At 46.4% G+C, this 27,563-nt stretch overlaps 1 protein-coding gene across 2 annotated transcripts in view; it reads left to right on the top strand.

Annotated features, from left to right (window-relative positions):
* Window positions 1–27,563, top strand: part of ANKS6 (ankyrin repeat and sterile alpha motif domain containing 6) — a 54,776-nt gene that overhangs the window by 12,370 nt on the left and 14,843 nt on the right. The window contains exons 3-12 of one of the 2 annotated variants that reach the window (XM_061425781.1): window positions 625–669; window positions 1,345–1,549; window positions 2,312–2,418; window positions 4,042–4,190; window positions 5,495–5,693; window positions 6,494–6,543; window positions 9,434–9,637; window positions 10,676–10,829; window positions 13,695–13,864; window positions 22,704–22,890. In XM_061425781.1, coding sequence (XP_061281765.1) covers window positions 625–669; window positions 1,345–1,549; window positions 2,312–2,418; window positions 4,042–4,190; window positions 5,495–5,693; window positions 6,494–6,543; window positions 9,434–9,637; window positions 10,676–10,829; window positions 13,695–13,864; window positions 22,704–22,890 — 1,470 coding nt within the window. The remainder of the gene's footprint in view (window positions 1–624; window positions 670–1,344; window positions 1,550–2,311; window positions 2,419–4,041; window positions 4,191–5,494; window positions 5,694–6,493; window positions 6,544–9,433; window positions 9,638–10,675; window positions 10,830–13,694; window positions 13,865–22,703; window positions 22,891–27,563) is intronic. The other variant, XM_061425782.1, reaches the window with a different exon arrangement.

The following is a 27,563-nucleotide window of genomic DNA, read 5'->3' as shown; positions in this document are numbered from 1 at the left end:
GCATTGGGTGGGTGCAGCGAGGCCTAGCATGAAGATATCAGATGGGAGCATCTGCAGGTTTGGGTCATAGGTGACCTTCAGAATCACTCAGATGGCTGCTTATTTGGGAAAGAAAGCAAATATTAGCATTGGCAACCATGACCTCCTCTGGGCTTAGCTGCCCAGTGTCTTAGGTATTAGAATGAAAACCTGCTCTGGAATTACTTCATGGTTGTACATTTACTTTTTAGAATGAAAGAATCATTGTTTCTTCTTAAAATCTTCATAGGAATACAGACTTTTCCAAGACTATACTTTTCTGTTATATCTGAGAAAGGACATTCCAAAATTTGGAATGCCTAAAAAAGACTGCTTTATGAGTTGTGGGATCCGGAAATGGTCTGCTTATTCATGTTTTCCGGGCCAGATGACCTCCCACAGTCTGTCTCTGAAGCGTTTTCAGACAGTCTGACAATAACCCTTCCAGAAGGGCTGCTGGAGTTAGTCCATTACCTAGGTCTCTGATTAGATTGCTTGTGAAAAGTAAATCATTTTTAAAGGTGGGCTGGGTCGTTACACCCTTGTGACTTTTCTGTTATTTTACACTTTTCCGTGGTTAACTTTTAAAAATCTTTGTTTACCCAGATGAGGAGAAAAGGCGACCTGATATTTTCCACGCGTTAAAAATGGGTAAGCGCTTTAGAAAATCTTTTTGGATATTTAAGAATACAGTACTGTTTCGCCCAAACTAATATTGATAGTCCTTTTCAGGCCACCCAGAGTATTTGAGGAAGACACAGGTGTTTTGCTGTTTCCTGACTCTGGTTTCACCCAGGGAGGTTCAGACCCTGGAGGCTGGTAGTTTTGGTGCTTTGCACACAACTTACAGATTGTTTTCTCAGGCCCCCTCTGCTTCTCCTGCTAGACCCTGTGGCTATGTCCTAACTTTTACTTACCTCTGAAATGCTGGCTGCCTACTCCACTCTCTTTGTAATAAAGAACTATTTAGTAGAATTGCCTCTCCTGAAACAGACCTCCACCTCCAGGAAGCCCACCCTGATCCTCACCTCTTAGGGAGACCTGGGCTCTCTTTCTGCATGTGCATTGCCCCTCATCATCACTCTTCTCTTAAGATATCAATAATGCGTCTCTCTTTCAGTAAAGCTATTTGCGTGCTTGCCTCCATCCCTTGTAGACTGAAGGATTGGAGAGTAGGGGCTACCTCTGACTCATCTTTATAGCCCCTGTGAGGTGCAGCCAGCCAGTACAGAGGCCAGCTCAGCACATTTGTTACGGGAAGCCACTGGGTAAATCATCCTGCAGTGCCAGGCCCGTGGATCACCGGGACTTCTGCTTCTTTGGCAGGAAACTTTCAGCTGGTCAAAGAGATTGCTGATGAAGACCCCAACCATGTGAACCTGGTTAACGGGGATGGGGCCACCCCACTGATGCTGGCAGCTGTCATGGGACAGCTGCCTCTGGTGCAGCTGCTGGTGGAGAGGCATGCTGACGTGGACAAGCAGGACAGTGCCCACGGCTGGACAGCCCTCATGCAGGCTACCTACCACGGGTCAGTGCCAGCCCCGTCCCCTCATCAGGGAGCCTAAGAGGGTGCCCTGGGCTGAAATTGGGTGCCTGATGGATTGCTGGTCCTGAGATGCTGCAGATAAGCACCCTGCCCATTGTGAAGATGCTGAGACACTCAAAACGGTGCAGGCTTGGTCTGTCCTGCATTCCTACCCTTTGTGTCCAGATTTCCTATTGCCTCGGCAGTGTTACCTGGTGCTTCCGCATCCCTTCTCATCCATTCACCCCTCTTCCTTCCTGGATGCCTCCTCCTCGGGGCAGGCTGACCAAGGGGCAGGGATTTGCACATAGCCTTGCACTTGATCAGTGGTGATCTGATTCCAAATTAGGGGCTCCGTCCTTGCCCCACTTCAGGTGATCAGAGCACTCTCCTGTGTCCTCTGAAAGTGATTTTCTTCCTCATTTGATCCTCAGACTTCCACATCAAAGACTCTGGCCTGCCGGAGGACTTCAATCAGGTCCCAGTGAGGGGCAGGAGGGATGGGGTCTGTGTGTGGTCCTGGGAGCCGGTGGTTTGGGGGCAGAGCCTTGTGTTTTCATTTTATTCATGGAAGGAGCACTCAGGCTTTGATTTCTGTCATGACTGCCTGCAGGGTAGGGAACAAGGGCTGGGAGACAGCTTTCCGAGCCCTCTTTCACGTGCACAGATGCTGCTGGAGTTAAAGCCACCGCTCTTGTTGCCCAGGAGCAAGGCCACATTTTCCCTTTCAGCAGGTCTCACTCAGGCTTTTTCTTTCTTCCACAGGAACAAAGAGATTGTCAAATATCTGCTAAACCAAGGAGCTGATGTTACTCTTCGTGCAAAAAATGGGTACACAGCCTTTGACCTAGTGATGCTGCTGAGCGATCCTGGTGGGTTGTTTTTGGAAAAGCGTTTTAAACCTGCTGGGTTTTCTGGCTGGGAATCCAGATCATCCCCTGTGTGTAAGCACTTGCATATTCAAGGCAGAAGCCACTGTCAAGCCCCCAGAGCTCCCCACAGAGCCTCAGGCAAGTCTTCACTTCTCCCAAGTGAAGGCCATTGGGGAGAATGGGCACAGCTGGGACTGGCTAGTCCCTGAGGCCTCTTCTGGCTCCAGCCTTCCAGGAGTCTCCAGGCAGAAAGGCCTTGGCCATCCACACAAATCCTGGAATGGTATCTGTGCCTCTCAGCTGGAAACTGAGTGACTCAGGAGGAAACAGGCCCCCGTGGACAAGGAGAATAGACAAAGCAGGGACCGCCTTGGCTTATTGTGTAGGTGGAAGCTCCAGGTCAAGGGTCTTGTCAACATTACTAACCCCCAGCTAGCACTTGCTAGGACCTTGGACCCTCTGCCACTTTGACAGGCCTTCCTCTGGAACCTGTGGCCTCCCGTTAGCTAACTCAGGGGGTAAGGGGTCTCTCTTGGGACTCCCAAGTTTTAGCCCAGAGAGGGAGAAGCTGGAAGGCTCTTCTGACCTAACAGCCTCTGAGTCCTGAGCTGGATCCTACCCTGCTGACTTGGGGAGGGGAGGATTCTGCCTCCTCGAGTGGAGGGGCTCCCGCTGCCTCTCAGTACGGGGGCAGCAGGCCAAGTGCCCTTCCTCACTGCCAGCACAACCACCCCCTCACCCTCCCCTCCTGTGGGACCCCCTTGTCACAGATACATGCTGGTTCCATCTTATCCTCGCAGAGAGGATGTGCCCAGGAGTAACTGACCCTGGCTGGAGAGGTGGGCCCTCCACGCAGGTCGCATGGTCTCTCTCCTTGCGTGTAGTCTGCCAGGGACCCTGGACTGCATCGCACCCAGGCTTTTCTCCAACAGCTTTATCTCTTCCACTGTGTCTCTTCCTTCCCTCCATTCATCCTCCCTGCCTTTCCCAATAAAACAACCTACCCCAGTGGATTTTTTTTCCTAGTGGGTTTTCAAATGAAGTTTTTGCCTGAAATTTTCAAAGAGACACATGCTGGAGAGAAAAAAAAAAAGCAACAGTCAAGAGAAAAGCATATTCGTAGTTCATAGTATTTTTTTCTCAATTCTGCTTGTTGCTTTTTTAATAGCCTAGTTGAGTTAATAATAACAACTAATGCTACTTAATTTTCTTAAGCACTTACCATATGTTAGGAATTCCCTCAGGTCCTTCAGACACCTTTATGTGGTGGGTACTGTCACCCCTTGATTGACCTGCAGTTACACAGCCTGGGAAGAACAGAGGCAGAATTCCAACTTCAGTCATCTGGCTGTAGAGCCTCTACTTTTTAAACACTTCACCCCTCTGCCCTCCTGGTAGGACAGGGCATCTGGTTTTTATTTCTGTTTAAGTGGATTAAACCCTGCTGCCATGTGCGCCCCTTCTGAAGAACCAGTGGAGAGGCGGGCACCTGGATCCTGGAGTAACACAGGCGCTGGCACTGCGGGACTGAGTTCTCAGGCTGCTGGGGGTCGTCTTGAGACCCCTGTCCCCATGGCCCAACAGACATATTTGCAGGTAAAAGGCTGCCTTTTGTGTCCATAGACACGGAACTTGTTCGACTGCTGGCATCTGTCTGCATGCAGGTGAATAAAGACAAAGGCCGGCCCAGCCACCCGCCACCTCTGCCCCACTCGAAGGTCCGACAGCCCTGGAGCGTCCCGGTGCTGCCTGATGACAAAGGCGGGCTCAAGGTTTGCCTTTTCCTGTCTTGAAGAGCATCAGAGAGCCATGCCTGGATAGGTGAAGCAGGAAGATGCTTGCCACTTCCTCATTACCCAGAGCTGCTTTAGGACAGGGTAACAAGTAGGGTTAACAGTAGGGGCAGGAAGTAAACTGGAGGTGAGCAGTAAGGAACGGTGGTGACCAGGGAAAACGGAGGTGATCGTAGCCACTTAGTGGCAGTAGTGGCTGCTTGCAAGTGTGTGGGTCCATGTTGCTACATCTTCCCTTCGTTTTCAGGAGAAACTAAAACCCCAGATTTTGATGCAGAAATGCAATTTATAAATGTAGAGAATGGTTAACACTTTTTGCATGATGTAGTGCTGAGCTGGCTAGCCTCGAACACCTCTCCTCCCTGGCCATCTGTCTGTGGCCTGTGCTTCAGTGTGGACAGTATTTGCTGACTGCACATTCTAGGGCCTGTCTGTGGTCCACAGGCCCCCATCAGCTGCTACTGGAAGCCCCAGAAACCAAGCTCCAGCTGCTTATTTCTAAACTGCAAGTTGAATGTTTCTCTTTGAATGTCTTATCCTCCCAGCCCTGCTCTGCTTGTTGAAAATCAAAATTATTTTTTCCCTTTTCCTGGCTGGGGTTCCAACACTTTCTCAGATCTGCAGACTTGGCATTCTTCTCATGTCTGTTGCTCACCCAAGGCCCTGGATCCTTCCTCTCAGTGTTGTTTGCATAGATCTCGTCATCCTTGCCTTACTGCCATCTCTGTAGACCAGGGCCTCGCAGCCTCCCTTTGGTGCCATGCCAGTAACCTCTGAGCTCTCGTGGGGTTGTGTAGATGCCCTGGGGGTGGCACCTGTCCTCTCTCTAGGTGAAGAGGCATCAGCTGCAGGAGCAGATGGCCCAGGCCTTGGAGTGGACAACCTGATAGCTCTCACATTGTTACTGGAATAGGGGGAAGGAGGTTATGTAGCTTGAGATGTTAAGGTGTTTGGTGTTGCCTCTGTGTCCATCTGTCCATCCCTCTTGGACTCTAAGACGTCCAGCAAGTCGACATGGCTGGGTCTCTGTGTCTCAGACTGTGTAATGAGAAGATTGATGTAGGGTGTTAGCAAATTGGGTTCCCTGCCACCTCCAGACTATTGGAAAGGCCCTCTGCAGGCTGGGTCAGGAAGGATTTGGAGAGAACTAAGGGTACTGTGGTTGATGGGTAATGCCTTCAGTGGGCCCAGGAGAGGGGAGGTGGGGCACGTGTGGAGGGTGGTTGCTCTCCCTGGGCTCGGTATTGTTGGGGCTTGACCTCTGCTCTGCATTCCCTTGGCAGTCCTGGTGGAACCGAATGTCTAATCGGTTCCGGAAGCTTAAACTGATGCAAACACTGCCGCGTGGGCTGTCCAGCAACCAGCCATTGCCTTTCTGTGATGAGCCAGAGCCAGCACTGGACTCCACAATGAGGGCGGCACCCCTGGACAAGACCAGCCGCTCTGGGCTCCCCGATGTGGCCCCCATGACCAAAGACAATGGTAAGAAAAAGTTGCATGTGTGGTAGGATTTCCAGAATGGTCAAAGCCTGAACCTCTTTGCCCTCTTCCTCTGCCCTTCATCCCCACTCCTGGGCTGATGGCAGAGAGATGATGATGTTGGGATGTGACACTGGCGCAGAATGGCCAGTTTGGTGAAGACTTAAGGGACAGAAGTTCATCTAAGGGACTGACTGCTAAGGGTAGAATGGGGAGGCTGGCAGCAAATCCCGGCTTCCTGTCCTGCATGCCCTGTTGAGAAACCTTTGGCCAGTCACTGTCTCTCCCTAGCCTTTGATAGGAGATTTTCCTTCTTGCCAAATGTGATTGGTCTGCACCCACCAGCAGTGTTTTGAAGTAGAATGAGTTACTAGGGTTGGAGTGGGGATAATGAACTCCCCACCACTGGATATAGTCAACAGCTTGGATGACTTTGCCAGGGCACTGAAGAAGATTCCCACACTGGAAAACTGATTAGGTCAGATCCGTTCTAACAGTCCGACTCTCCATACCCGGACTAGTTCCTTGGGTACCATTGTTTGAGACAGACTATTGAACTTGACATACCACTGTCTGACCCAGCATGACAATGGTTTATGGAAAAGCTGCAAACACACTCTAAGATAGCTTTTAAATGCTTCTTTTCTCTTCAAGTATTGAATACCAATTATTATTAAATATTTAATCACTCAAGAGAGTTGGTTTTCCAGGATGAAGGCTGACCTGGTCACCTGTCCTCATGCTGTGAATTCGTTGTGGTTGGGGGAGGGGGTCATTTCAGGAAACTTCCATTTGTTTCTCAGGTACTGGGAGCACAAGAGGAGAAAAGGAAGATGTGTTATTGACAACCATGGTGAGTGTGGGGCTTTTCAAAAAGCATTTCAGATCTCTTCCAATCGTTAGTGGATTGACTTATAAGGAGGGATGTGGTCACATTTGTCTTTCTTTGTGGTGGTTACAGATGGGGTCGATGTCAAAATGTTTAGCAATGGGTATATCTCTGGCACCAAGGAATCAGAATAGATGCCAGCCCTAAATTCTGGGTAAGGCTGTGCTGGTACTTAGCAGCCAGGGCTAAGCCCTGATCATGTTATCAGGGAGGTAGCACTGAGTACAGGGGCCGTGTCAGGGGAGGAACTGATGGTGACATTGGACTTACCATTTTATGGAGAGCCAAGGAGACAGGAATCAAAGAAGAGAGTATATTTCCAGCTTCAGAGAGGCTGCAGTGTCTTCATCTATAAATTAGAAATGTATCAGTTTTAGGTTCAGCTGTGAGTAACAAAATCCCCGAATGATTGGCATAAATTTGACAGGATATTTAAAGTAAGTGAAGTTCAAGACTGGTTCATTGATCCATAGAATTAGAGATCTGGGTTCCCTTTACCTGTTGGTCTCCCTGGCATGGCTTCTACTACCAAGGTTACCTCTTGGTCTGAGATGGCTGCCAGAGCTCCATCCGTTACTGCTTCATTCCAGCTGACAGCAAAGATGACTGGAGAAGAGGTGATCATGGGCACAGGCCAGGTGTCTGTAAAGAAGTTTCCTGGAAATTCACACATCACTTTTTGCGAACATTAAATGGGCCAGAATTTAGTCACATGGCCCATTCACACTGCATAGAAGTCTTTGTTCCAAGTTGGTCATGTGCTTATCTATCAGGCATGTCTGTGAAGGAGATATGGAGGATGGATATTAGGCAATAGCTAGCCTTCTCTTCCGTAGGAGATGCTATCCCTCATGGTTGTGGTTTTTAAGTATAATCTCCAGGAAGATCTTAACATAACGTCTGACCCAGAGTGAACTCTTATTTATCTGCTGTGTGACCTTGGATGTGTTACCTCACTTCTCTGGGCTTCATTTCTCTTCTCTGAAATGAGAGTCTCCTGGTTGGAGTTGGGCTCAAGTCCCTTTAACTCTGAGGCCCTAATCTGGAGGCTGGCCAGGAGAGGGCAGTGTTGGAGAGAAGAAGGAAGCAGAGGTGCCCCCAAAGAACTAAGCTACCCCAGGATCTTTGGGGCCCTGATGGGGTCTGTCTGCTCTGCCCTGCTGTGAGATAGGTATAAATTGGTATCTGCACACTGACCGTGGGACTTACAACATTGGATAATGTTATTAAATAGCAATAATTGCTTTCAGTATGTAGACAGAAATGATCTTATTGAATTTTTGGAAGATGCAGTAAAGTATAAAGAAAAAATTGCCCTTGGTCACACATCCAGATATAATCATGATTGACATTTTGTGGCATATATCTTTTGAGTATTTTTCCTAGTCATTTTTTTGTATCTGTGAATATGATATCATGCTATATATAATAAACAAATACTTAGCACAGCACTAAATATGTACCAGCCAAATGCTTATTAAGTATTTGTTGCAGTTTGCATATATTCACTCACCTATATCCCAAAAAACCATGCCAGGTCAGGCACTTTTATTGTTGTTCAGTCTCTAAGTCATGTCCAACTCTGACCTCATGGACTGTGGCACGCCAGACCTCCCTATCACTGTCTCCCGGAGTTTGCCCAAGTTCATGTCCATTGAGCCGGTGATGCACTGTTATCTTCCCCCATTGTGCTGAACCTGCTGTATTAACAGTTTGTCATGACCATCTTTTCTGTGTCAGAAACACTCTTTGGCCCCAACGCATCCAATGATTAAATGATGTAACATTCCATCATCTCTTTATCCAAGATTGACCTGCTGGACTTTGGGGTTCCTAGTTTTTGTTTTCACAGCTCTGATGAATTATCCTTATGCCGATGAAGTTGTTGAGGTCCAGAGGGGTCGGCCCTTATTCACGGACTCTCAGAAAAGAAGGACAGTGCCTGGATGGGAACCCAGGAGGCTCCCCACTTCCCATCTTGTTGCTCTCCTGTCCCACCTCCTTATGCCCTGTAGAGGGCGGCGGTGTGCCCACCTGCCTGGTGGCAGATGGAGGATGGCCAGGGTGCTCTGCTGAGTAGGCGTTTGCAGCCATCCTTGCGGAGATGCCCGCCTGCCTGGCTCCCGAGGCAGGTTTAGCTGTGGGATGCCCTTCCCTGCAAAGAACCATCTGGCACCAAGTTCACTGTCTTTTATTAATTAAAGTTACTGTGGACCACGTGAAAGCTTTTCCTTGATGATCCACCAGTTATCATGGTGTGGATTTTATACTGACCCCAAATCGCATTTTCAAAACTTAAAATAAAATTGCAGTTAAAAATGTCAGCAGTGGGAGGTGTGGCTAGAGCAGGAAGGAGGTGGTGGGATGGGGGATGGGGGTGTCTGCTGGGCTTGCAGAGAGCCAGCCTGGGCCTGCCAGTGCCCTCATCCCCGCCTCCTGGAACCCCGGCTCTGGCCACACCAGCCTCCTGGCTGTTCTGCACACTGGTCTTGCTCCTCTTGTCTCCAGTCCTTCCTGCATTCCATTCCCTTGGTCTGCAGGGCCCTCTTCCAGCACAGCACACCTAGCACTTCTAGACTCCCCCATGGCTCTCTGCAGCCTCTCCCCCTGTGCTAGTCTTGTTGCTGTGCACAGACCCAAGAGAACCTGGGGTTGTGGAGCAGAGCAGACGAGGGTATCACTCACTTGCTGGGAGGAGAGCTGAGAACATCACGTGGGTTTCTGGCTTGGCTGTGGTGGGGGATGGGATTCGGGGGTGCTGCCATTCTCTGAGAAGCAGGGGAGACCTGGAGTCTTCTTCCCAGAGCTAGGAGCCCTCCTGGGGCTTGCCTAACCCACAGCCTGTCTTTTTCAGCTTCGAAATGGAGCCCCCTTCACCAGACTCCCGAGCGACAAGCTGAAGGCAGTCATCCCCCCTTTCTTGCCCCCTTCCAGCTTTGAGCTGTGGAGCTCGGATCGGTCCCGGACATGTCACAATGGGAAGGCAGACCCCATGAAGACTGTGCTGCCTCAGAGAGCCGGCAGAGGCCACCCCGCGGGTGGAGGGAGCACGGACAGTGTAAGTTGTCCAGTTCACACACTTCGACGTTTCATCTACTACTCTCTGATGTCGTGATGGATTGCAGGCAGAGGGACCTCAGATCCCTTCTGATCTAGGGGGGCTGTAGCTTTTTATTTTAAGTGAGTGATACTCCTTTGTCTAATGAAACCCTACAAAGGAATTAAATATGTAAGCAGATTAGAGTGAACGAAAGTGGAAGCCCCTCTCCCTGGAATCCTGGACCTCTGAGGAACACAGGTTGAAGATCTGATCTAACCCAATGTTCCCTTTAATAGATCAACCAACAACCCAGAGAACAGAGGTAGTTGCTGAAGGTCACTGAGCCAAGTGGGGTTGAGGATGCTGGGACCCAAAATCAGGTTCTTGGCTTTAATCAGGCTCCACACCACATTATCGCACAGGTTCAGGACCAGACTCCAACACTGGAGACCGCTCTGTGTGCTCCTAGAGTTTTCTTGCAACCAGAGTGTGACTTCTGTCCTTCTGACCATGGTGGTTTCTGACCTGCTGGCCCTCAGTGTGTTGCTGTGATGCACTGAGGCGGTCCCTCTCAATGTGGGAGCTGATACCCACACGAGCAGACTGTAGACAATGGAGATTCAGGGACTTAGACCCTGACCCTGCTGCTTTGTGCTGAGTGACAGGAGCCACTCAGAGCCCCCATCTCTGTCTGACCCCCTGGTGCTTGCTGCTGCCTTCCTGGACTGTTGTCATGCCAAATCACTAGTTGGAGACCAAGGCCCTGGTGCCTGGAAGTGTTTAAAAGAGTCAGAGTGGGTTTATGTTAAGTCCACCACATGGGAGGAGGTGGGTGACCTGTGGGAAGTGGTGTCACAGGTGCTTAGCCTGAGCTAGTGGTTGGTCGAGTTGTCAGCAGGTAGGTGTGCACTCCCATCCCTTGGGGGCCTCCTCGCAGGCTGAGCAAGGATCGGCTAGAATGGGCCAGCTGAACTCCAGGGCCCTCCCCATCATGACCTGTGTGTCAGATGGAATGAACAGCACACCCTAACTGCCATATCTGCCTTATTCTTGCAGACTCTCGTCAGGCCAGTTAAATTTCCATCTCTCTCCAGAAGCCCAGCCTCTCCCGCCAATTCTGGAAACTTCAACCACTCACCTCATTCCTCTGGTGGCTCTAGTGGGGGAGGAGGCATGAGCAGGCATGGTGGGGAGCTGCATAACCGCTCAGGTGGGTACCCAGGCAGCCCACTCCAGGAACGTAGGAAGATCACTTAGGGTTGAGGGTGTGAACTGCAGACAGTCCTTGAGACCACTGCATGCGCGCTGTCTTTCTCCTTGATGTGCCTAAAGGATTTTTCAGTGAATTCACAATCCGAGTCTGTTTTATGCAGTTTCTTAGGGCAAAGGAAGTGGGGAGTGGTAAGGGAAGAGATAGTCTGTAATGGTCTATTTTGTTAGAAAATTTTGCAAGAAACTAAGAGAAATGAATAGTGTTTTTGTGGTGTTTAAAATCCTTGAAGGTTAAACCTTAGGTATCTTCTCATCCTGATTCTTCAATGAACAAATGAAGGAACTGAAGCTCAGAGTGGTTAATGGATTTGCCCAGGAGTACACAGCAAGGAGGTGACAATTAAAACTCAAAGCCATTTGCCCTATCGTTATTTTGGGCTTATGGCATACTTTCCTTCTCTTTAAGTTTACTTGTTTTCAGTCATTACATTTATTTACCATATTCTTTCAGAAAATATTACTGGCCACTTATTAGATATAAGCCAAAGTCTAGGTGATAGAACATGTAGCAATAAAAAATTAAAAGTCAGTTTTGTAGGAAGTTGTATTCTGGTGCAAACAGATAATTTTGAATAGATGTTTAAGTGGGGGTTTTCGAGGTGATGCTAGTGGTAAAGAACCCACCTGCCAATGCAGAGGATGCAAGAGACGTGGGTTCACTCCCTGATCCAGGAAGATCCCTTGAAGAAGGAAATGGCATCCTGCTCCAGTATTCTTGCCTGGCAATTTTTTTTTTTTTAATCTGAGAATAGTAAATGCTGTAAAAAAACAAAACAGAATATGGAAAAAGGTAATGTGGCTGGTTACAGGGTACTTTCTAGTCTTCTCCTAGGGCATCCAGGATTAAGTAAATCGAGCTTTGCAGGAAGGCACCATGCTTTATGCCATCATAGGAATGTAATGCATGCTTCTTGTGGGAAAGCTTGAAAACCAGCTAAAGCAAAAGGCAAAAAAAAGTATAATATCACCCACTAGGAATCATTGTTAACATTTTGATGTATATCTTGCAAGGTACATTTCGCTTCTTTCTGAAAGAAGAATAAGTTTTTGAGCACTTAGTGTGTGCCAGGCACAGTGCCCTTTAAGTGGATTATCTCCTTCAGTCTTCCAACAACCTGTGAGGTAGCCTCCCCAGAGTCCAGAAGGGGGAACTGGAGCTCAGGGGAGTTCAATTAACTCAGCCAGAGTCACACAGCGGTGAAACAGCAGAGCCAGGCCCACGCGCAGGCAGGCTGACTTCTGAGTATACTCTGCTTTGTAACCTTTTCCCTCTCTGTGCCTGTTTCCATGTTGTAACCACCTTTTTATGCCAATGCACGTGTATCTACAGATTCTTTCATTTTCTAAACTTTTTATTTTATATTGAAGTAGCACTGAAGGCAATGGCACCCCACTCCAGCACTCTTGCCTGGAAAATCCCATGGATGGAGGAGCCTGGTGGGCTGCCAGTCCGTGGGGTCGCTAAGAGTTGGACACAACTGAGTGGCTTCACTTTCACTTTTCACTTTCACGCACTGGAGAAGGAAATGGCGACTCCAGTGTTCTTGCCTGGAGGATCCCAGGGACAGGGGAGCCTGGCGGGCTGCCATCTATGGGATCGCACAGAGTCGGACATGACTGAAGCGACTTAGCAGCAGCAGCAGCAGCACTGAAGGAGGGCATGACAACCCACTCCAGTAATCTTGCTTGGAGAATCCCATGGACAGAAGAGCCTGGTGGGCTACAGTCCATAGGGTTGCAAAGAGTTGGACACAACTGAAGTGACTTAGCACATAGCCAGTTAACAATGTTGTGATATGTTCAGGTGGACAGCCTGAAAGGGACTCAGCCATACACATGCATATATCCATTCTCTCCCAAACTCCCTTCTCATCCAGGCTGCCACATAACATTGAATAGAGTTCCCTGTGGACAGCATCTTTTAAATAACCAAACAGCCTTCCACTCATGTGAGGTGTCACAATTTTAATTAACCAGTTCCCTCTTGTTGAACACTGAGGCTGTTCCAGATTTTTGCTCCTGTAGATCCCACTCTAAGTAATGGCTTCAGAGCACTGGGCTTACACACTTGCTTAGTGATTTGCTTAATGTAAGTGCCTTTGAATCAGGGTGACAGGGTCAATGGGTTTGCCTGTTTTTGAAGCTTTCCATTTTGCCTTCCAGAACGGCCCTGTTTATACATGTAAAATATTTCCAGCAGTGCCTGACACCTGGTCAGTGCCCTGTAAATCGTAGTTATCAGTGTTCCCCCTCTGATGCCCTCCCTAGCCCTGGATATTATCATTTTCCCCTTTCCCTTCATCATAATTCAAGGTTGCTGATAGGTTTGGAGAAACAGGGAGAGGGAACGTGGCAATCAGGAGTCAAGCAAGGAAGCCGAGCCCCTGAATGTTATGGAGTGAGAAGGCTATTGACACAGCTGTGGGAGTAGCTGGGGATGTGAGGTTCAGAATGCAGAGCTGGGGAGGGTGTTGGATGGTGTTGGAGGAGCCCTGGTGGGGCAATGTGTGTGGCTGTTAGAGGGCACTGGGAGGGGCTGCTGTGGTAACCCAGGGCTGGCCTGGTGTCTGGCCTGCTGAAGGCTGAGTTGGCCATGGTGTGGTGGAAAGTGAGCAGAAACTGGAGCCTCGGTGGCCTGTCCACCTGCCAGTTGTCATACGCAGTCCTCTGGTCAGCCGTGACCCAGAGCCAGAGGATGGTCTGGGCGATGTGGTTTCGGCTCAGCTGGGTCAGCCCCTGACATCCACTGCCCACGGTGCAGTGCTTTGGACCTTGGCAGTCATTCCTATTCCTCTTTCCTCAGGTGGCAGCATAGACAGTGTCCTCTCCCAGATCGCTGCCCAGAGGAAAAAAGCAGCTGGATTATCTGAGCAGAAGCCCAGCCATCGGTCAAGTCCTGTTGGGCCAGCGCCCAGCTCCAGCCCGTCTGAACTCCCGGTCTCCCCGGCAGGCGGCAGTGTTCCTGGTGGCAAGGTGCTTGTTCTGTTTCCGTCTCCTCCTCTGATGCTTGTAGGTCCTGTCCTAGCACCGTTGACACCCTGGGGAGTGCGGGCAGTGCCGCTGTCATGGGACAGACTAAACCTTCCATCCGGCTGCCCTTGGGCTTTCCAAGAAGGGTGGTTTCCAAGATCACACCCCATGCCGTTGGTGTCGTGTGCACGCGTGTTCACCTCCCCCAAGATACCTCCAGGTGGGACGGGTGCAGAGGTATGGGGTGCTGCTGGGGTGAGCACCAGGTTCACAGCCCTGTGCTGGTCATCCAGTCTCACACAACACGTTTTTGTTTGTTGATTTAGAGAAAAAGGGTTCCTAGTGGTTTCAGGAGCAACTGCCTGGGTTCTAATCTCAGCCTCACATTTTAGCATTTAGAATGGGGCTGGTACCTGGTACACCTGTGTAAGTGTCGGGGGTTACTGTTGACAGTTGTAGCAGTAATCACCCTCCTACCTTATCCTTCCACTAGCGACATCTTTGGAGTATCTGCTCTTAGCTCACTTCCAGCAGTGAGGATCCAGCAGTGAATGAAGGGGTTGGTGACTGTTCTCTTGGTGTCACTACAGACACAGCAGTGTGTCTTATGGAGAAGGGAGGGTGCTATGGGGCATGTGTCCTTGCCATTCTTGAGGGCACCACTGACATTGCAATGGAGATCTGAAGGGCAAGGTGAAAGGGTCAAGGGTGGGATGGGGTGAGACTGTCCCAGGGTGAGGTGATGGCACGTGCAGGGCTCCAGAGGTGAATGTGTGGCATAGGAAAGGAGCTATAGGAAGGATGGTGAGCAGGACAGAGCTGAGGACTCATCTGCCTCCATTAATGAGCCCCAGAGCAGTTACCGGGCTTCTTAGGTGGCCCTAGGGGTAAAGAACCCGCCTGCCAATGCAGAAGACATGAGAGACGTGGGTTCGATCCCTGGGTTGGGAAGATCCCCTGGAGGAGGGTGTGACAACCCACTCCAGTATTCTTGCCTGGAGAGTTCCATGGACCGAGGAGCCTGATGGGCTACAGTCCATCGGGTTGCAAAGAGTCAGACACGGCTGAAGCAACTTAGCATCCAAGCACAGAGCAGTTAGTGTGCAAGCACAGAGTAGTCACCACATTGTTAGCACCTGTGGGGTTTGCAATGGATGAGAGACCCCACATGCCTCAGGGAATGGGGGTCTCCCAGTATCTTCAGAATCTGCCCCCTCCACCTCCTTAGTCCCTCCACCTGGGTTGATTAATGGAGTAAGCCCCAGAGTGTGGGTCCTAGTCATGAACATGAACTGGCTCCTTTAACAGGTGGCTCCCTGGATTCTCCATAGGGGTGTCATAGCCCATTCCCTCTTCTGAGAGGACCCCAAGTCCTCTCAGAAGGCACAACCCCACTTTTCATTTTATTTTCTAGATGTCTTAACTTTCTCCCGGGGAAAAGTTAGATCATCTGAAGGCCTCAGCCTTGGACCTTTGCCCAGAAGTGCTTTCAGAGATTAATATCGTAATGGATATATGAGAAATAGTCTTTGTTTTCTGTCCAACCGTTGTTAGTTATACAGCTTTCTTTGTTATTCAAAGTCCCTTATGCAATTGGTCTTATATAATTATTTTATTTACAGTGTAGCTCCAAAAAAAAAAAAATCTCTGTATATGTTAGCATATTTTCTATTATGTTCAAAATTACTTGTGTACTAGGATTTATGAAATTAAGTTCCTTTTAGAATTCAGCGCTAGGTACAAAATGTCTATTGATATTTCAATATGTTTTATTTCATCCAATAGTAAAAATTCTGTAATTAGCATATTTCTCTTTTTGCCTTTGCTGCTAGGAAACTCAGCTACTCATTACAGTAAATCTGCTACTCTAGAATTTTCACATAGTTTTCCTCTTCTCTGTTTCTCTTCTCTGTGTAAAATTTTCTGTTTCTGTTTTGATGGTCTTATTAGATGTGTTATGTATTGTTAGCTTCCTCTCACTGGTGTTGGAAATAGGGAGGCATCTAAGTTATAAATTATATTAACCATTGCATCACCTGGACGCACCTGTCATATTTAAGGTATGTACAAGTGTGTTCTGATGAGAGGGAATTGTGTCAGAAGATGCATTCAGGCAACAGAAAACTGGAGAAACAATCCAGTTCAATGATCACCTGATATTTCTAGCATAAGAATATGCTGTAAACTTGGGGAGCTACTTAAAAACTCAGATTTCTGGGTTCCACACAGCTTAACTAAATGAGACTCTCAGGGTAGGGTCTGAGGAATCTGTTTTTCTCTTCTGAGAGTGTTGCTGCCAGCCCAGCCCAAGTTCTTAGAAATCACTGCCCTAAATCAAAGGACACAGGAGTGGGCTTTCTGTCAAAGGCTCTAGCAGCAAAATGGAGACATAAAGTGCTTTTCAAAGACTCCCTAAGGGAGAATTAGAAATTAGTATTCAAAATATGAGCCTGATGATTCTGGGTTTTGCACTTTGCTTAAACCAAGCACACTGCAGTGGTAGAATATTTCTAAGGCATGACTTCTGACGTGAAGTGTGCCTTAGCAGATACAGAGTGGAGATGGGGTGGGGCCAGAGTGTGCTTCACTTCCCAGATCTCAGAAAGCCCAAAGGCCCCCTGGGAATATCAGCTTTCTGTTCCCACCCAAAAGCACAGTGGTTGAAAACAACGCATTTCTTACATTGCACATCTGTGGCTGGGCAGCCTGGTCTGGACTTAGCTAGGCAGTGCTTCTGGACTGAGGGGATCTCTTACATGTTTGACTGTTGGGTGATCAGAACAGTGGGTCCATGCGTGTCCACAAGTTTGGACATGTTCTCATGGCAACAGTCAAAGGCATTAGTTGAAAACCAATGAAGTTTAAGCAAGTCATCACACCCACTGCAGGAGACCACACAGTTATGTAGCAAAGAGTATAGGTACAGGAAGGGCGGAGATGATGCCACGACATGATTAATCTGCCACACTGGAGATGAAAGGGATAGTTCAAATATTTCAGAGCACCCCAAATCTTATATTTACCTGCCTCCTCCCCAATAATGTTGCCTATAGGCCTGGAGTATTGTGTTTATTTGCCCTTGACTGAAATAGAATCTGTTTTGTAGGGATATCCCAGTTGTCTCCGGCTTAATCAGAAGCTTTATTATGGAATGGCTGTCTTTACAAAAAAAGCAGAAGGAAGAATCCATTAATAATATAGACAGCTTATTGACAAAGTTTTTTCGAGTCTAAGAAAGGGACTTCTGTTTGGGATGTAGTTAGCAAGAAGGAACATTAAAGGCTTAGCAGAAGGAAAGGTGTACCCATTTCTAGGCATGAAAACTATTTATCTTGGTCTCTACTGTCCTATATGAGATGTCCAATTTTTAACATAAACTATAAGACATGTAAAAAGGCAAGAAACACCAGACTCCCAACAAACAAGGCAGTCATTAGAATCTGATGTAGATGTGAAACAGGTGTTGGAATTATATAACAGGAAGTTTAAAAGAACTACAATTAATATGCTGAAGGCTCTAGTGGACAATCTGAACAGCATGCAGACTCCTATGAGTAGCAATTTTATCAGAGAAATGGAAACTATAGGAGCCAAATGGAAATGTTAGAAATAAAAAACACAGAGATGAGGAATGCCTCTGATGGTCTCCTCAGTAGAAAGATTCTTTCCTTGACACAGCCAAGGAAGGAATCAATGAACCTGAAGATAGGGCAATAGAAATTACCCAAACTGAAACATGAAGTAAAGAAGTCAAAGCAAAAACAAAAGCCGAGCACCCCAAAGTTGTAAGATAGTAACAAATGCTCTCATACAGGTAATTGGAACCCCTGAAGAGAGAGAGAGAATGGTGGGGCATAAGGAATATATATATATTTAATGGCCAAGAATTTCTCCCCCAATTAATTACAGATGCCAAACCACAGGTCCAGGAAGTTCAGAGAACACTGAATAGGATAAATACTGGAAAAGAGCACTTCGTTAGCATAATTCACCAGGTTAATAGACTGAAGAATAAAATGCAGAAAAAGCACCTGGCAAAATTCAGACTCCATTTCATGATCAGAACTTCCAGCAAACTAAGAATTGAAAAGAACTCCCTGGACCTCATATGAAATACCTGTACTTAGAATTGTACTTGATGATAATAGACTGAGTGCTTTTCACCAAAGATCTGGAACAAGGATGTTGCCTCTCTCAACTTTGTACCAAAACCTATCCTATAGCTAGTGTGATAAGGTAAGGAACAGGTTAAAGGTACACAGATTGGAAAGGAAGAAATAAAACTGTCTCTAGTTTTAGATGTTATGTTTGTCTACTCAGAAAGTGCAAAAAAGTTACACAAACCCTCCTAGGACTAAAAAGTGAGTTCAGCAGGGTCTCAGGATAAGAGGTCAGTATACAAAAGTCAATTGTATTTTTATACAGTAGCAATGAACAATTAGAATAATTAGACTTTTTAAATTTGAAACTGAAAGTATCATTTACAGTACATTAGAAATGTATTATATAAAAACGAAATTATATGAAAATGTATTATGAGAGTGAAATCTTTAGGTATAAATCTAATAAAGTATGTGCAGAATCTATAGGTTGAAAACCACAAGACATTGATAAATAAGCTTAAATGAGCAATAGAAGGCTCAATATTGTTAAGGTATCAGTTTTTTTTTTTGCAGTTGATCTATAGATTCAATATAATCCAAATTAAAATCCCAGCTAGCTCTTTTTGTAGAGATCTAGAAAGTGATTCTGAAATTTGTTTTAAGATGCAATAAGAAAGTATAAGCAAAAGAATTATGAAAAAAAATCATACTATTAATACCTAGTTTTAAGACTTACTGTAAAACAGTATGTTATTAGGGAAGGACAGACACATAGGTCATTGGAACAGAATAGAGAGGCTAAAAATAGACCTAACAAGAATAGTCAACTAAATTTTTTTTCACCATGGTGCAAAGGCAGTTCAACAAAGAACAGGTAGTCTTTTCAACAAATAGTGCTGGGACGATTGACTATGCAAGAAAATGAACCTCCACATATATCTCACAGTGAATTCAGAGATTAACTTAAAATAGATCATAGACTGAAATATAAAATGAAACACTATAAAATTCCTAGGGGAAAATCTGTGTAACTTTGAATTTGGCATGGAGTTTCAGATATAGTACCAAAAGCATGATCCATAAAAGAAAAAATGTTAAATTGGACTTCATAAAAATTCAGATCTTTTGCCCTGCAAGAGACAGCATTAAGAGAATGAAAAGACAAGCCACGCACTAGGCAAAATATTTGTAAATCATGTATCTGATAATGGTTTTGTATCCAGAATAAAGAACTCTCGAAACTCAACAGTAAGTAAACAACCAACAAATTTAAAAATGGGCAAAATATCTGAACAGTTTGTTCATCAGAGAAGACATATAGATGGCATATAAACATATGATAAAATGTTCAACATCATTATTTAGGAAATACTACTTAAAGCCACAATGAAATAGCACTCTACACCTGTTATTAGACTGCCTAAAATTAAAAAAAAAATTTAAGTTACAAGAGCTGTGAGAATGTGGAACTACTGGAATTCTCATTCATTGCTGATGGGAATGCAGAAATGATACAGCCACCTTGAAAATGTTTGACAGTTTCTTATAAAACTACACATACATTGAGCATGTGACCTCTCTCCTAGATACTTACCCCAATAGATTTTTAAAAAATTATATTTATACAAAAGTCAGTTTGTGAATGTTTACAGCAGTTTTTCATAAATACCCTAAGCTAGAAACATCCTGTAACAGGTAAACACATAAACCAACTGTGGTAATACCCATGCAGTGGAATATGTGCATGCGTGCTAAGTTGCTTCAGTCATGTCCAACTCCGTGCGACTCTATAGACTGTAGCCTACCAGGCTCCTTGGTCCATGGGATTCTCCAGGCGAGAATACTGGAGTGGGCTGCCATACCTGCCTCCATGGAATCTTCCCCACCCAGGAATTGAACCCATGTCTCTTACATCTGCTGCACTGGCAGGCAAGTTCTGTACCACTAGCACCACCCGGAAGCCCATACAATGGAATATACTCAGCAATGGAAAAGCATACACCACTGACACATGCAGTAACTTAAATGAACCTTAGAAGTGTTATGCTGAGCCAGATAAAAAAGTGTACATGTTATTCGATTCCATGTGTATGACAGTTTCTTCGAAATGCAAAATTATAGGAATGGAAAACAAAGCAGTTATTTCCATGGATTGGAGTGGGGGAAAAGTTAACTAGAAAGGGACAGCACAGGGCAATTTGGGGGATGATGGAACTGTTCCATGGCGGATACACAACTCTACTTATTTATCAATACCTGAAGAATTGTACGCAGAAGTTATCTTTACTGCATGTGGATTTTAAATAAACCAGGAACTAAGGATGTGTGCAGACTGTGACAACAGATCTAGCTGCATTACAAGTGAGTGACACAGCTACACTGCAGGAGGTGGGCGAAAACACGTCAGTGGAGACTGTAAGAGTAAAGACAAAAGAACTGTACATAAGCATTGTATTCTAGTTGGTTTTTTTTTTCCCTTGTAGGTGTTATAGGCTAGCAATTCTGAAGCTGCTTTACGTGTGTGTGTGTGTGTATATATATATGTATGTATATATACACTTTACACATACACTAAAGTTGAACAAATAATGAGACTCAGAGATTGAGTCATAGGGGAAATGGTGGAACTAACCCTGTGGGTGTTGGATTGGAGTCAGAGCTATCAGTATGAATCAGTATGAATGCATGCTTGTAAGTATACATGTGTACACAGGTTGATAGAGGACCAAGTATGGCTGCATGTGTATGCGTAGGTTAGTAGACTTCATACATTTCCTTGCTCTGTTCACTGAGAGGACCTAGAAGGAGTGACATCCCAGTAGCCATGAACAACCTACCATCCAGATTTTGGTATCTAAATACCACCCTCCAATAAAAGGGACCAGGGCATAACAATAGTATTGGATTATAGCCCAGAGAGTATATATCCACAAGCCCATACTGATCTGAACAAATAAATAGGGGAGAAGGAACAACTCTTCTGGACAGAATTCCAAGTAATAAATGTGGAAGGAATAAGAGAAATAAATCACCATTAGAACATCATGGTAGTAATTGCTCCAGAGAAGATGCACCAGAGAATGTTAAAGTTAACAGACAAACAGGAAAAAAAAAATATTTAGCTCAAAATGTCTCCTCAGATAATTACTGATTATAAAGGAAAAATAGTAACTTAATAATGGGGAGATCTGACAGACCCCACCTTAACTAAATCATCATCAGTGATAAGGTATTGGTGCTTTGTACCTCCGGGTGTGATGCACTGAGAATGGCCCATCACCTCTGTGGTTGTCAACCTCAAGATCCATAAAGAAAAGTGAAGTCGCTCAGTTGTGTCTGACTCTTTGAGACCCCATGGACTGTAGCCTACCAGGCTCTTCCCTCCATGGGATTCTCCAGGCAAGAGTACTGGAGTGGGTTGCCATTATGAGGAAACAGGACAAACCCACTACGAATACCTGACAAATATCTGACCAGGACTTTTCGAAAGTAACGAGGTCATAAAAGACGAGGCAAGACCAAGGAGTTATTACAGGTTGGAGGAGTACAAGAAGGCAAAATAGGTCAATGCAGCATGAATCCTGGACCCAAGTAAGAATCAGTGAAACAACTACAGATATTTGCGTCCCATCAGCAGTTCAGCTGGTAGTATCATCCCAGTGTTAATTTCTTAGTTCCCATAATTGTAAGTCTAAAAGTACTCACAAACATAGAAAACAAACTTAAGGTTACAAAAGGGGGCGGGGAGGGACAAATTAGTATGGGATTAACAGATATAAACTATTGCATATAAAATAGATAAGTAACAAGAATTTACTGTATAAGCAGTAAATCCCTGTGTATCTTGTAATAACCTATAATGGAATATAAGCTGCAAGAAAAACCCCACCTGAATCACTAATGCTGTATACCCAAAACTGGCACAATATTGTGAATCAACTGTACTTCTATAAAATAAACAAAAGTACTTCAAAATAAAAAGGCCTTTTTTGTGTGCAACACATACAAAGGAAAAATAGTAAGTCTTCTGTGGTGAATGGTTGAAAGTGACTGGTTTAGATGAAGGAACATCCAGAGCAGAATGGGCCTACATGTGTTAATAAGCCGCACTTTCATTTTAGAGCTGGTCAGTGAGCAGTCACCAGGCTTCCCAGGTGGCACTAGTGGTAAAGAACCCACCTGCCAATGCAGGAGATGCCAGAGAGATGTGGGTTCAAGGACTTGCCCTGGTGGCTCAGACGGTAGAGAATCTGCCCGCAATGTGGGAGACCTGGGTTCGACCCCTGGGTTGGGTAGATCCCTGGGAGAAGGGAATGGCACCCCACTCCAGTATTCTTGCCTGGAGCATCCCATGGACAGAGGAGCCTGGTGGGCTACAGTCCATCGGGTCGCACAGAGTCAGACACGACTGACTTAGCATGGCACGGCAGTGAGAGGTCAGGGGACTCGGCCAAGGATATGCTGCTGGCCGCCATCTGGACAGGACTAGGACTGGGGTTTTCTGGCTCCACTTGTGCCACTTTTTCCATCCCCTTCCCTGTCTCTTCTCAGGGGAGGAGTTTCCTGAAACTTTTGATATTATGGTTTCTGCTTTGCATGTGTTCTATGAAGTAGATTTCATAGTCCTGGTTAGACATCTTGTTGAGTCATATATCACCCGTGTTCCCTGTTGTGGGTGGGTGTCTGAATCATGTCTGCCCTCCAGGTGATGGCTTATGTATTTGTCTTACTCTTTTCAGCAGAAACTGGAGACAAGCAAAAGGCCTCCATCTGGAACCTCCACTACCTCCAAAAGCACCTCCCCTACCCTTACGCCTTCTCCTTCTCCCAAGGGGCATGCGGCCGAGTCCTCCGTGTCCTCTTCCTCATCCCACCGGCAGTCCAAGGGCAGCGGGGGCTCCAGCAGTGGCACCATCACTGATGAGGGTGAGCCCCTGAAAGGTCCTGAAACCCACCCTTCCCTCTGTGGTAACCTGGCAGGTGCCCTTTATTGCTATAGCTATCCTGGGTCAGGTGTCTTTTAGTTTTTTTAGTCAAAAATATCTTTCCCTTCCCTGATTGTACTTTGCATTTTTGCTTTCACTGAGCTCATGTGCCTAAAAGGTATACAGTGGTTTCTGAATGTAGGTTGGTTTTGTCTACATACACAGATGTACACCTGTAAAGCTGCCTTTCCACCACCCATTATGTACCTTTCCCTGAACCTTGTACAAATCAGAATTCTGTCAGTTGCAAGGGATGAAATCTCCATTCAAACTGATTTAAGCAAAAACAAAACCAAAACACTGATCATCTGTGGGCTCATAATGGAAGTATCCAGGGTGTGCTTCAAGCATGTCTAAATCCATGTGCCTTGGAATGTTTCACTCCATCTTTCAGGTAGGCTCTCTTCAAGAGGTGGCAGGGATACCCCCTGCAGCTTCATGCTTCTTCTTCCTACTAACCTAGACACCCCAGTAGAAAGTGTGCTACTTCTTAGCAGCTCTGGCAAAACCACGGGTAAAGATCATTGTCCTGTCTTGGCTATATTGATAATGACTTGGGTTGCTTGCCCATCCTTGACTATCTCTGTATCCCCAAGGGCAGAGTGTGTCTGCCTTTGGAGCCTGAGTCGGTTAGGGTCAGATTGTGTGGATTGGGAGCGGGAGGGAAGTAGCTCCTTAAAGGAAAAATGGAAGTGGATGGAGGGCAAGTAAAAGCAGGAACCTGCGTGAGTGGGGGTGATGAGGAAAGGGAGATGGATCAGACAGCAGGGAGGGAGTTGGAGGCACTGAAGTGAGGTCCCAGGTGTGAAGACGTAAATGATAAAGGAGAGAAGAAGCTCATCCTTTTAAAAACTGCCCTCTGGTGGCTCCTGGGAGGAGGGGTGGGAGAGGAGGGAAAGGAGCTTTGATGAGAGCTAGGGACCAGGCAGGTGCAATCAGAGTACGAATCAGACAGGCAAGGAGATTCTCACTGTGTGTGTGGTTTGCAGGCGTCTCACTGCAGCTGCTGGGAGGGAGTGCAGAGGAGATTCTGCCCAGCAAGTGATAAGTTGAAATCAACTGCACAGCCTATGGTCTGTCCTGCGTTGATAAATGTACACTACCACTGGCATTCTCTTTATTTGGGACTGCTTTTATTGTTTCGTGCTCTCTAGCGCGATCATTTATGAAAGCTTCAGAGGCTGGCTAGCAACCCCATTCCTCCCTGTGTTTTCTTTATATATATACATATAATGATCTTTTTCTTTTGCCACACCACGTGGCTTGTGGGATCTTAATTCCCCAACCAAGGATTGAATCGGGTCCTCTGCAGTGAAAGCATGGAGTCCTAACCACTAGACCACCAGAGAATTTCTGTGTGGCATCTTAAGTTCCCCGCCCATGAACTCTCCTGCCTCAGAAGGCCTCAGGAATCTAAACTCCGAGTGGTTCAGTTTGGGATTTGTGCCCCACATTTTCTCCCAAAAGAGTTGAGACAGTGGATATCTGATAGCCCTGTTTGTGCCCACTCTTCTCCCCTCTTATTCATTATTGGAAAAAACATTTGCAAAGCCTTGTTGGGATAAAAAACAGAGGAAGACTTGAGAGCACATTTTTTTTTTAAGATTACCTTCTCTGGCTTAGAAAGCCTACTTTTGCTTCCTGGGGTTTCTGGGTCCCGAGGCAGCAAGACCCTTGTCCTGAAGGCATTAGATTATCACAGACCAGAGCCTGAAGTCCATCACTAAAGAGCCATTCTTGATGATATTTTTGTGGAAAACCTAAAGCCTCGGTGAAGGGTCACTTGCGAGCCTTTGCCCTGCTCACTTTGTGTCCCTCTGTTCACTCCTCCTGAAGGAAATGGTGAAGTGGCGACAATGTCGTGTAAGCTTCACACTTCACACTTCATTCCGTGAAGGTGCCTGGGGCAGCCCTGGGAGCTGTAACCTGTGCTGGTGTCCTGATCATTCATCAGGTTGGGGATTCAGATACATTCTGCATAACAACATTAAATGATTATAACACAAGGTGGGATTAAATCTGTGTTACCAGCAAGGCATGGAGCATCATCGTGGGTTTCACTGAAGAGGACACTCAGGCTGGGCTGCAGGGACTGAGCAGACAGTGTGCAGTTGGGCCAGAGCTGATTGATAAATATATAGGAAACATCTGCTGCTGCTGCTGCTAAGTCGCTTCAGTCGTGTCCGACTCTGTGCGACCCCATAGACGGCAGCTCACCAGGCTCCCCCGTCCCTGGGATTCTCCAGGCAAGAATACTGGAGTGGATTGCCATTTCCTTCTCCAAGGCATGCATGCATGCTAAGTCGCTTCAGTCATGTCTGACTCTGTGTGACCCTATGGACAGCAGCCCACCAGGCTCCTCTGTCCACGGGATTCTCTAGGCAAGAGTACTGGAGTGGGTTGCCATTTCCTTCTCCAAGGAAACACATGAACTGGCAATTAAACACAGCTGTTAAAAGTCAAGTTACAACAACAACAACAAAAATATGTGTTAAAAAAATAGACAAGTCAAATTACATGAACTTATAATTAAGCTGATTATGCTACATGTTAAGGTATGTGGCATTTAAATCAAAATATATTATTTTCTTATCTTTTACTGCATTCTAATATCTGTGTTCTTGAAGTTCTTTATGTCTCTTTTTTCTTCATGGTGGGAATACTGAGTACTGATGTGTTACTTCTGTGTGTCTTTCCCAGTTCCATTTCCAGGAACATGACATTGGCAGGTTGAAGTCAGCCATGGTGATGTATTTACACCATGGAAATCAGCAAATACCCACCAGGACTTGAGTTAATGTTTTATTGATCATCTGGATATCATCTAGACAATGTTAATTTTGCAGGTTCAACTTTTAAGTGTCATGTCTATAGCTGTTCTAGCACTGAAAATTGAGAAAATAGTCTAAATAGTCTTTCAGGATTTGAAAACCTTTATCTGAAGTTCCAACATTTGTCTTCATTGTTTCATTTCATCTCACATTTTCACCTGAACAGAAGCATCAGCAAGCCTTCATGTCGGAACTATATCATTCCCTCTGGCTACAAGAATGATGCAAAAATCAGTGAAGACATTCAGTGAAATGCCTGATATCCAATGAAGGCATTGGCTATATGGAGTTTATAATATAGAGTATCATGTAATTTATTATCATATATAAATTGTGCACATACATCCTTACATGAGTAAAATCTGCTGTAAAGTTATGTATCTACATATATGTGTACATTCCCCCTCCCAGAAAGCCAGCACACAAATGTAAAGAGAGACTCATGGAGGGAACAGCATTATAGGCGTCCTGAATCTATAATGGATTATGTGTGGGCTGGGACTCATTTCATCTCAGAACACCACTGCTCATTAGCAGCTCTTCTGTGAAGCTTTTCTGGTCCCCTGGGTGGTCAGCTGTCCTCTCTGTCCCCTTAGTCACGCCCTTCACCATGTGCTCACCACCTGTGGGAGGGGTGGCAGAGTGGAGTGTGGCACAGGCCTGGTAGCTAAACCACTGGGTTTGAATCCCCAGTGTGCTGTGGACTAGCGGTGTGATGTCACCCGAGATATGGTGCCAGCTTTCTGTGACTTCCTCATCTGTAGTGGGAGCAGTAATAGGGTCTGCCACGTGGGGTTGTTAAGAGCAAATGGGTATCCAGGGTGCCTGATGGTGAGCACGGGGCATCATCCGTCACCCTCCTCAGTATATCTTCCCAGTCACGCCGAGTTCCTTTACCACAGGGACCTGTCTGTACTTGCATTCCCAGCATGTAGTGGGCACAGTAGCCATTGCCGGATGATGAATGAGTGGACCTCTGACCACCTGACCTCCAGTCCACTCTTCTGTAAGCTGCACCCACTGCCCCAGGACCTTTGCACTTGCTGTTCTCGCTGCCTGGATGCTGCTGGTGCTCTTCGCCTTGGTATCTGCACAGCTCGCTCCTTCGTTTACTGCTAAAACGTCAGCTCCTGAGAGACCTTCCCTGACCACCGTCTATAAAACAGCATTCTCGCCTCCCCTGTCAGCCCCTCCCACCCTGCTCTGTTTCTCCTTACCGCCTTGTCAGCTTGCCTGTGTTCTGTTTTGGTCCCTGTTGAGTCCCCAGTGCCTAGTCTGGTAAACCCCTTTTGCATGTGTGAATGGATGTTTCTCCAAACCCCCCAGATGCTGGTCTTGTCTCCTTCCCTGTCTCTCTCCCTGTTCTGATAACTTGATACCCCAGATCTTCTGTTTTCCCCTGGTCTGTGTCCATCTGGCTCTCCCGTTCCACTCAGACCCGCCTTTTCTTCAGGAAGCCCACAGTCTCCAAATGCTTATACCAAACCTTGACTCTGAAGCCCGCCTGCCTATTCTCTCCAGGTCTTTCTCTGTCTAGCTGAGGGGTGCTAGTCTTAGTGTTTATTCCAAGGGTAGCTAACAGCAGTTGAGAAATCATAATTTAAAATTGTTCTGGGATAGAGTGCAGGGTTTTAGGCCCAGAAGCTAGAACTCTAAGAACGTGGTGGTTGCAGCCATTGGAGAGTCAGCCTAGCCATGAGGACCCCCATCTTCTGTCTTCACAGCCTGATCTGGGGTTTGGGGAATGCTGGGAGCCTGCCCTGAGGGGGGAGTGTGACCAGCA

The sequence above is a fragment of the Bos javanicus genome, chromosome 8 (assembly GCF_032452875.1).
Source record: "Bos javanicus breed banteng chromosome 8, ARS-OSU_banteng_1.0, whole genome shotgun sequence".
In the NCBI taxonomy this organism is placed as follows: Eukaryota; Metazoa; Chordata; class Mammalia; order Artiodactyla; family Bovidae; genus Bos; species Bos javanicus.
The sequence above is the reverse complement of the archived record's forward strand: the minus strand, read 5'-3'. Positions and strand labels throughout refer to the sequence as shown.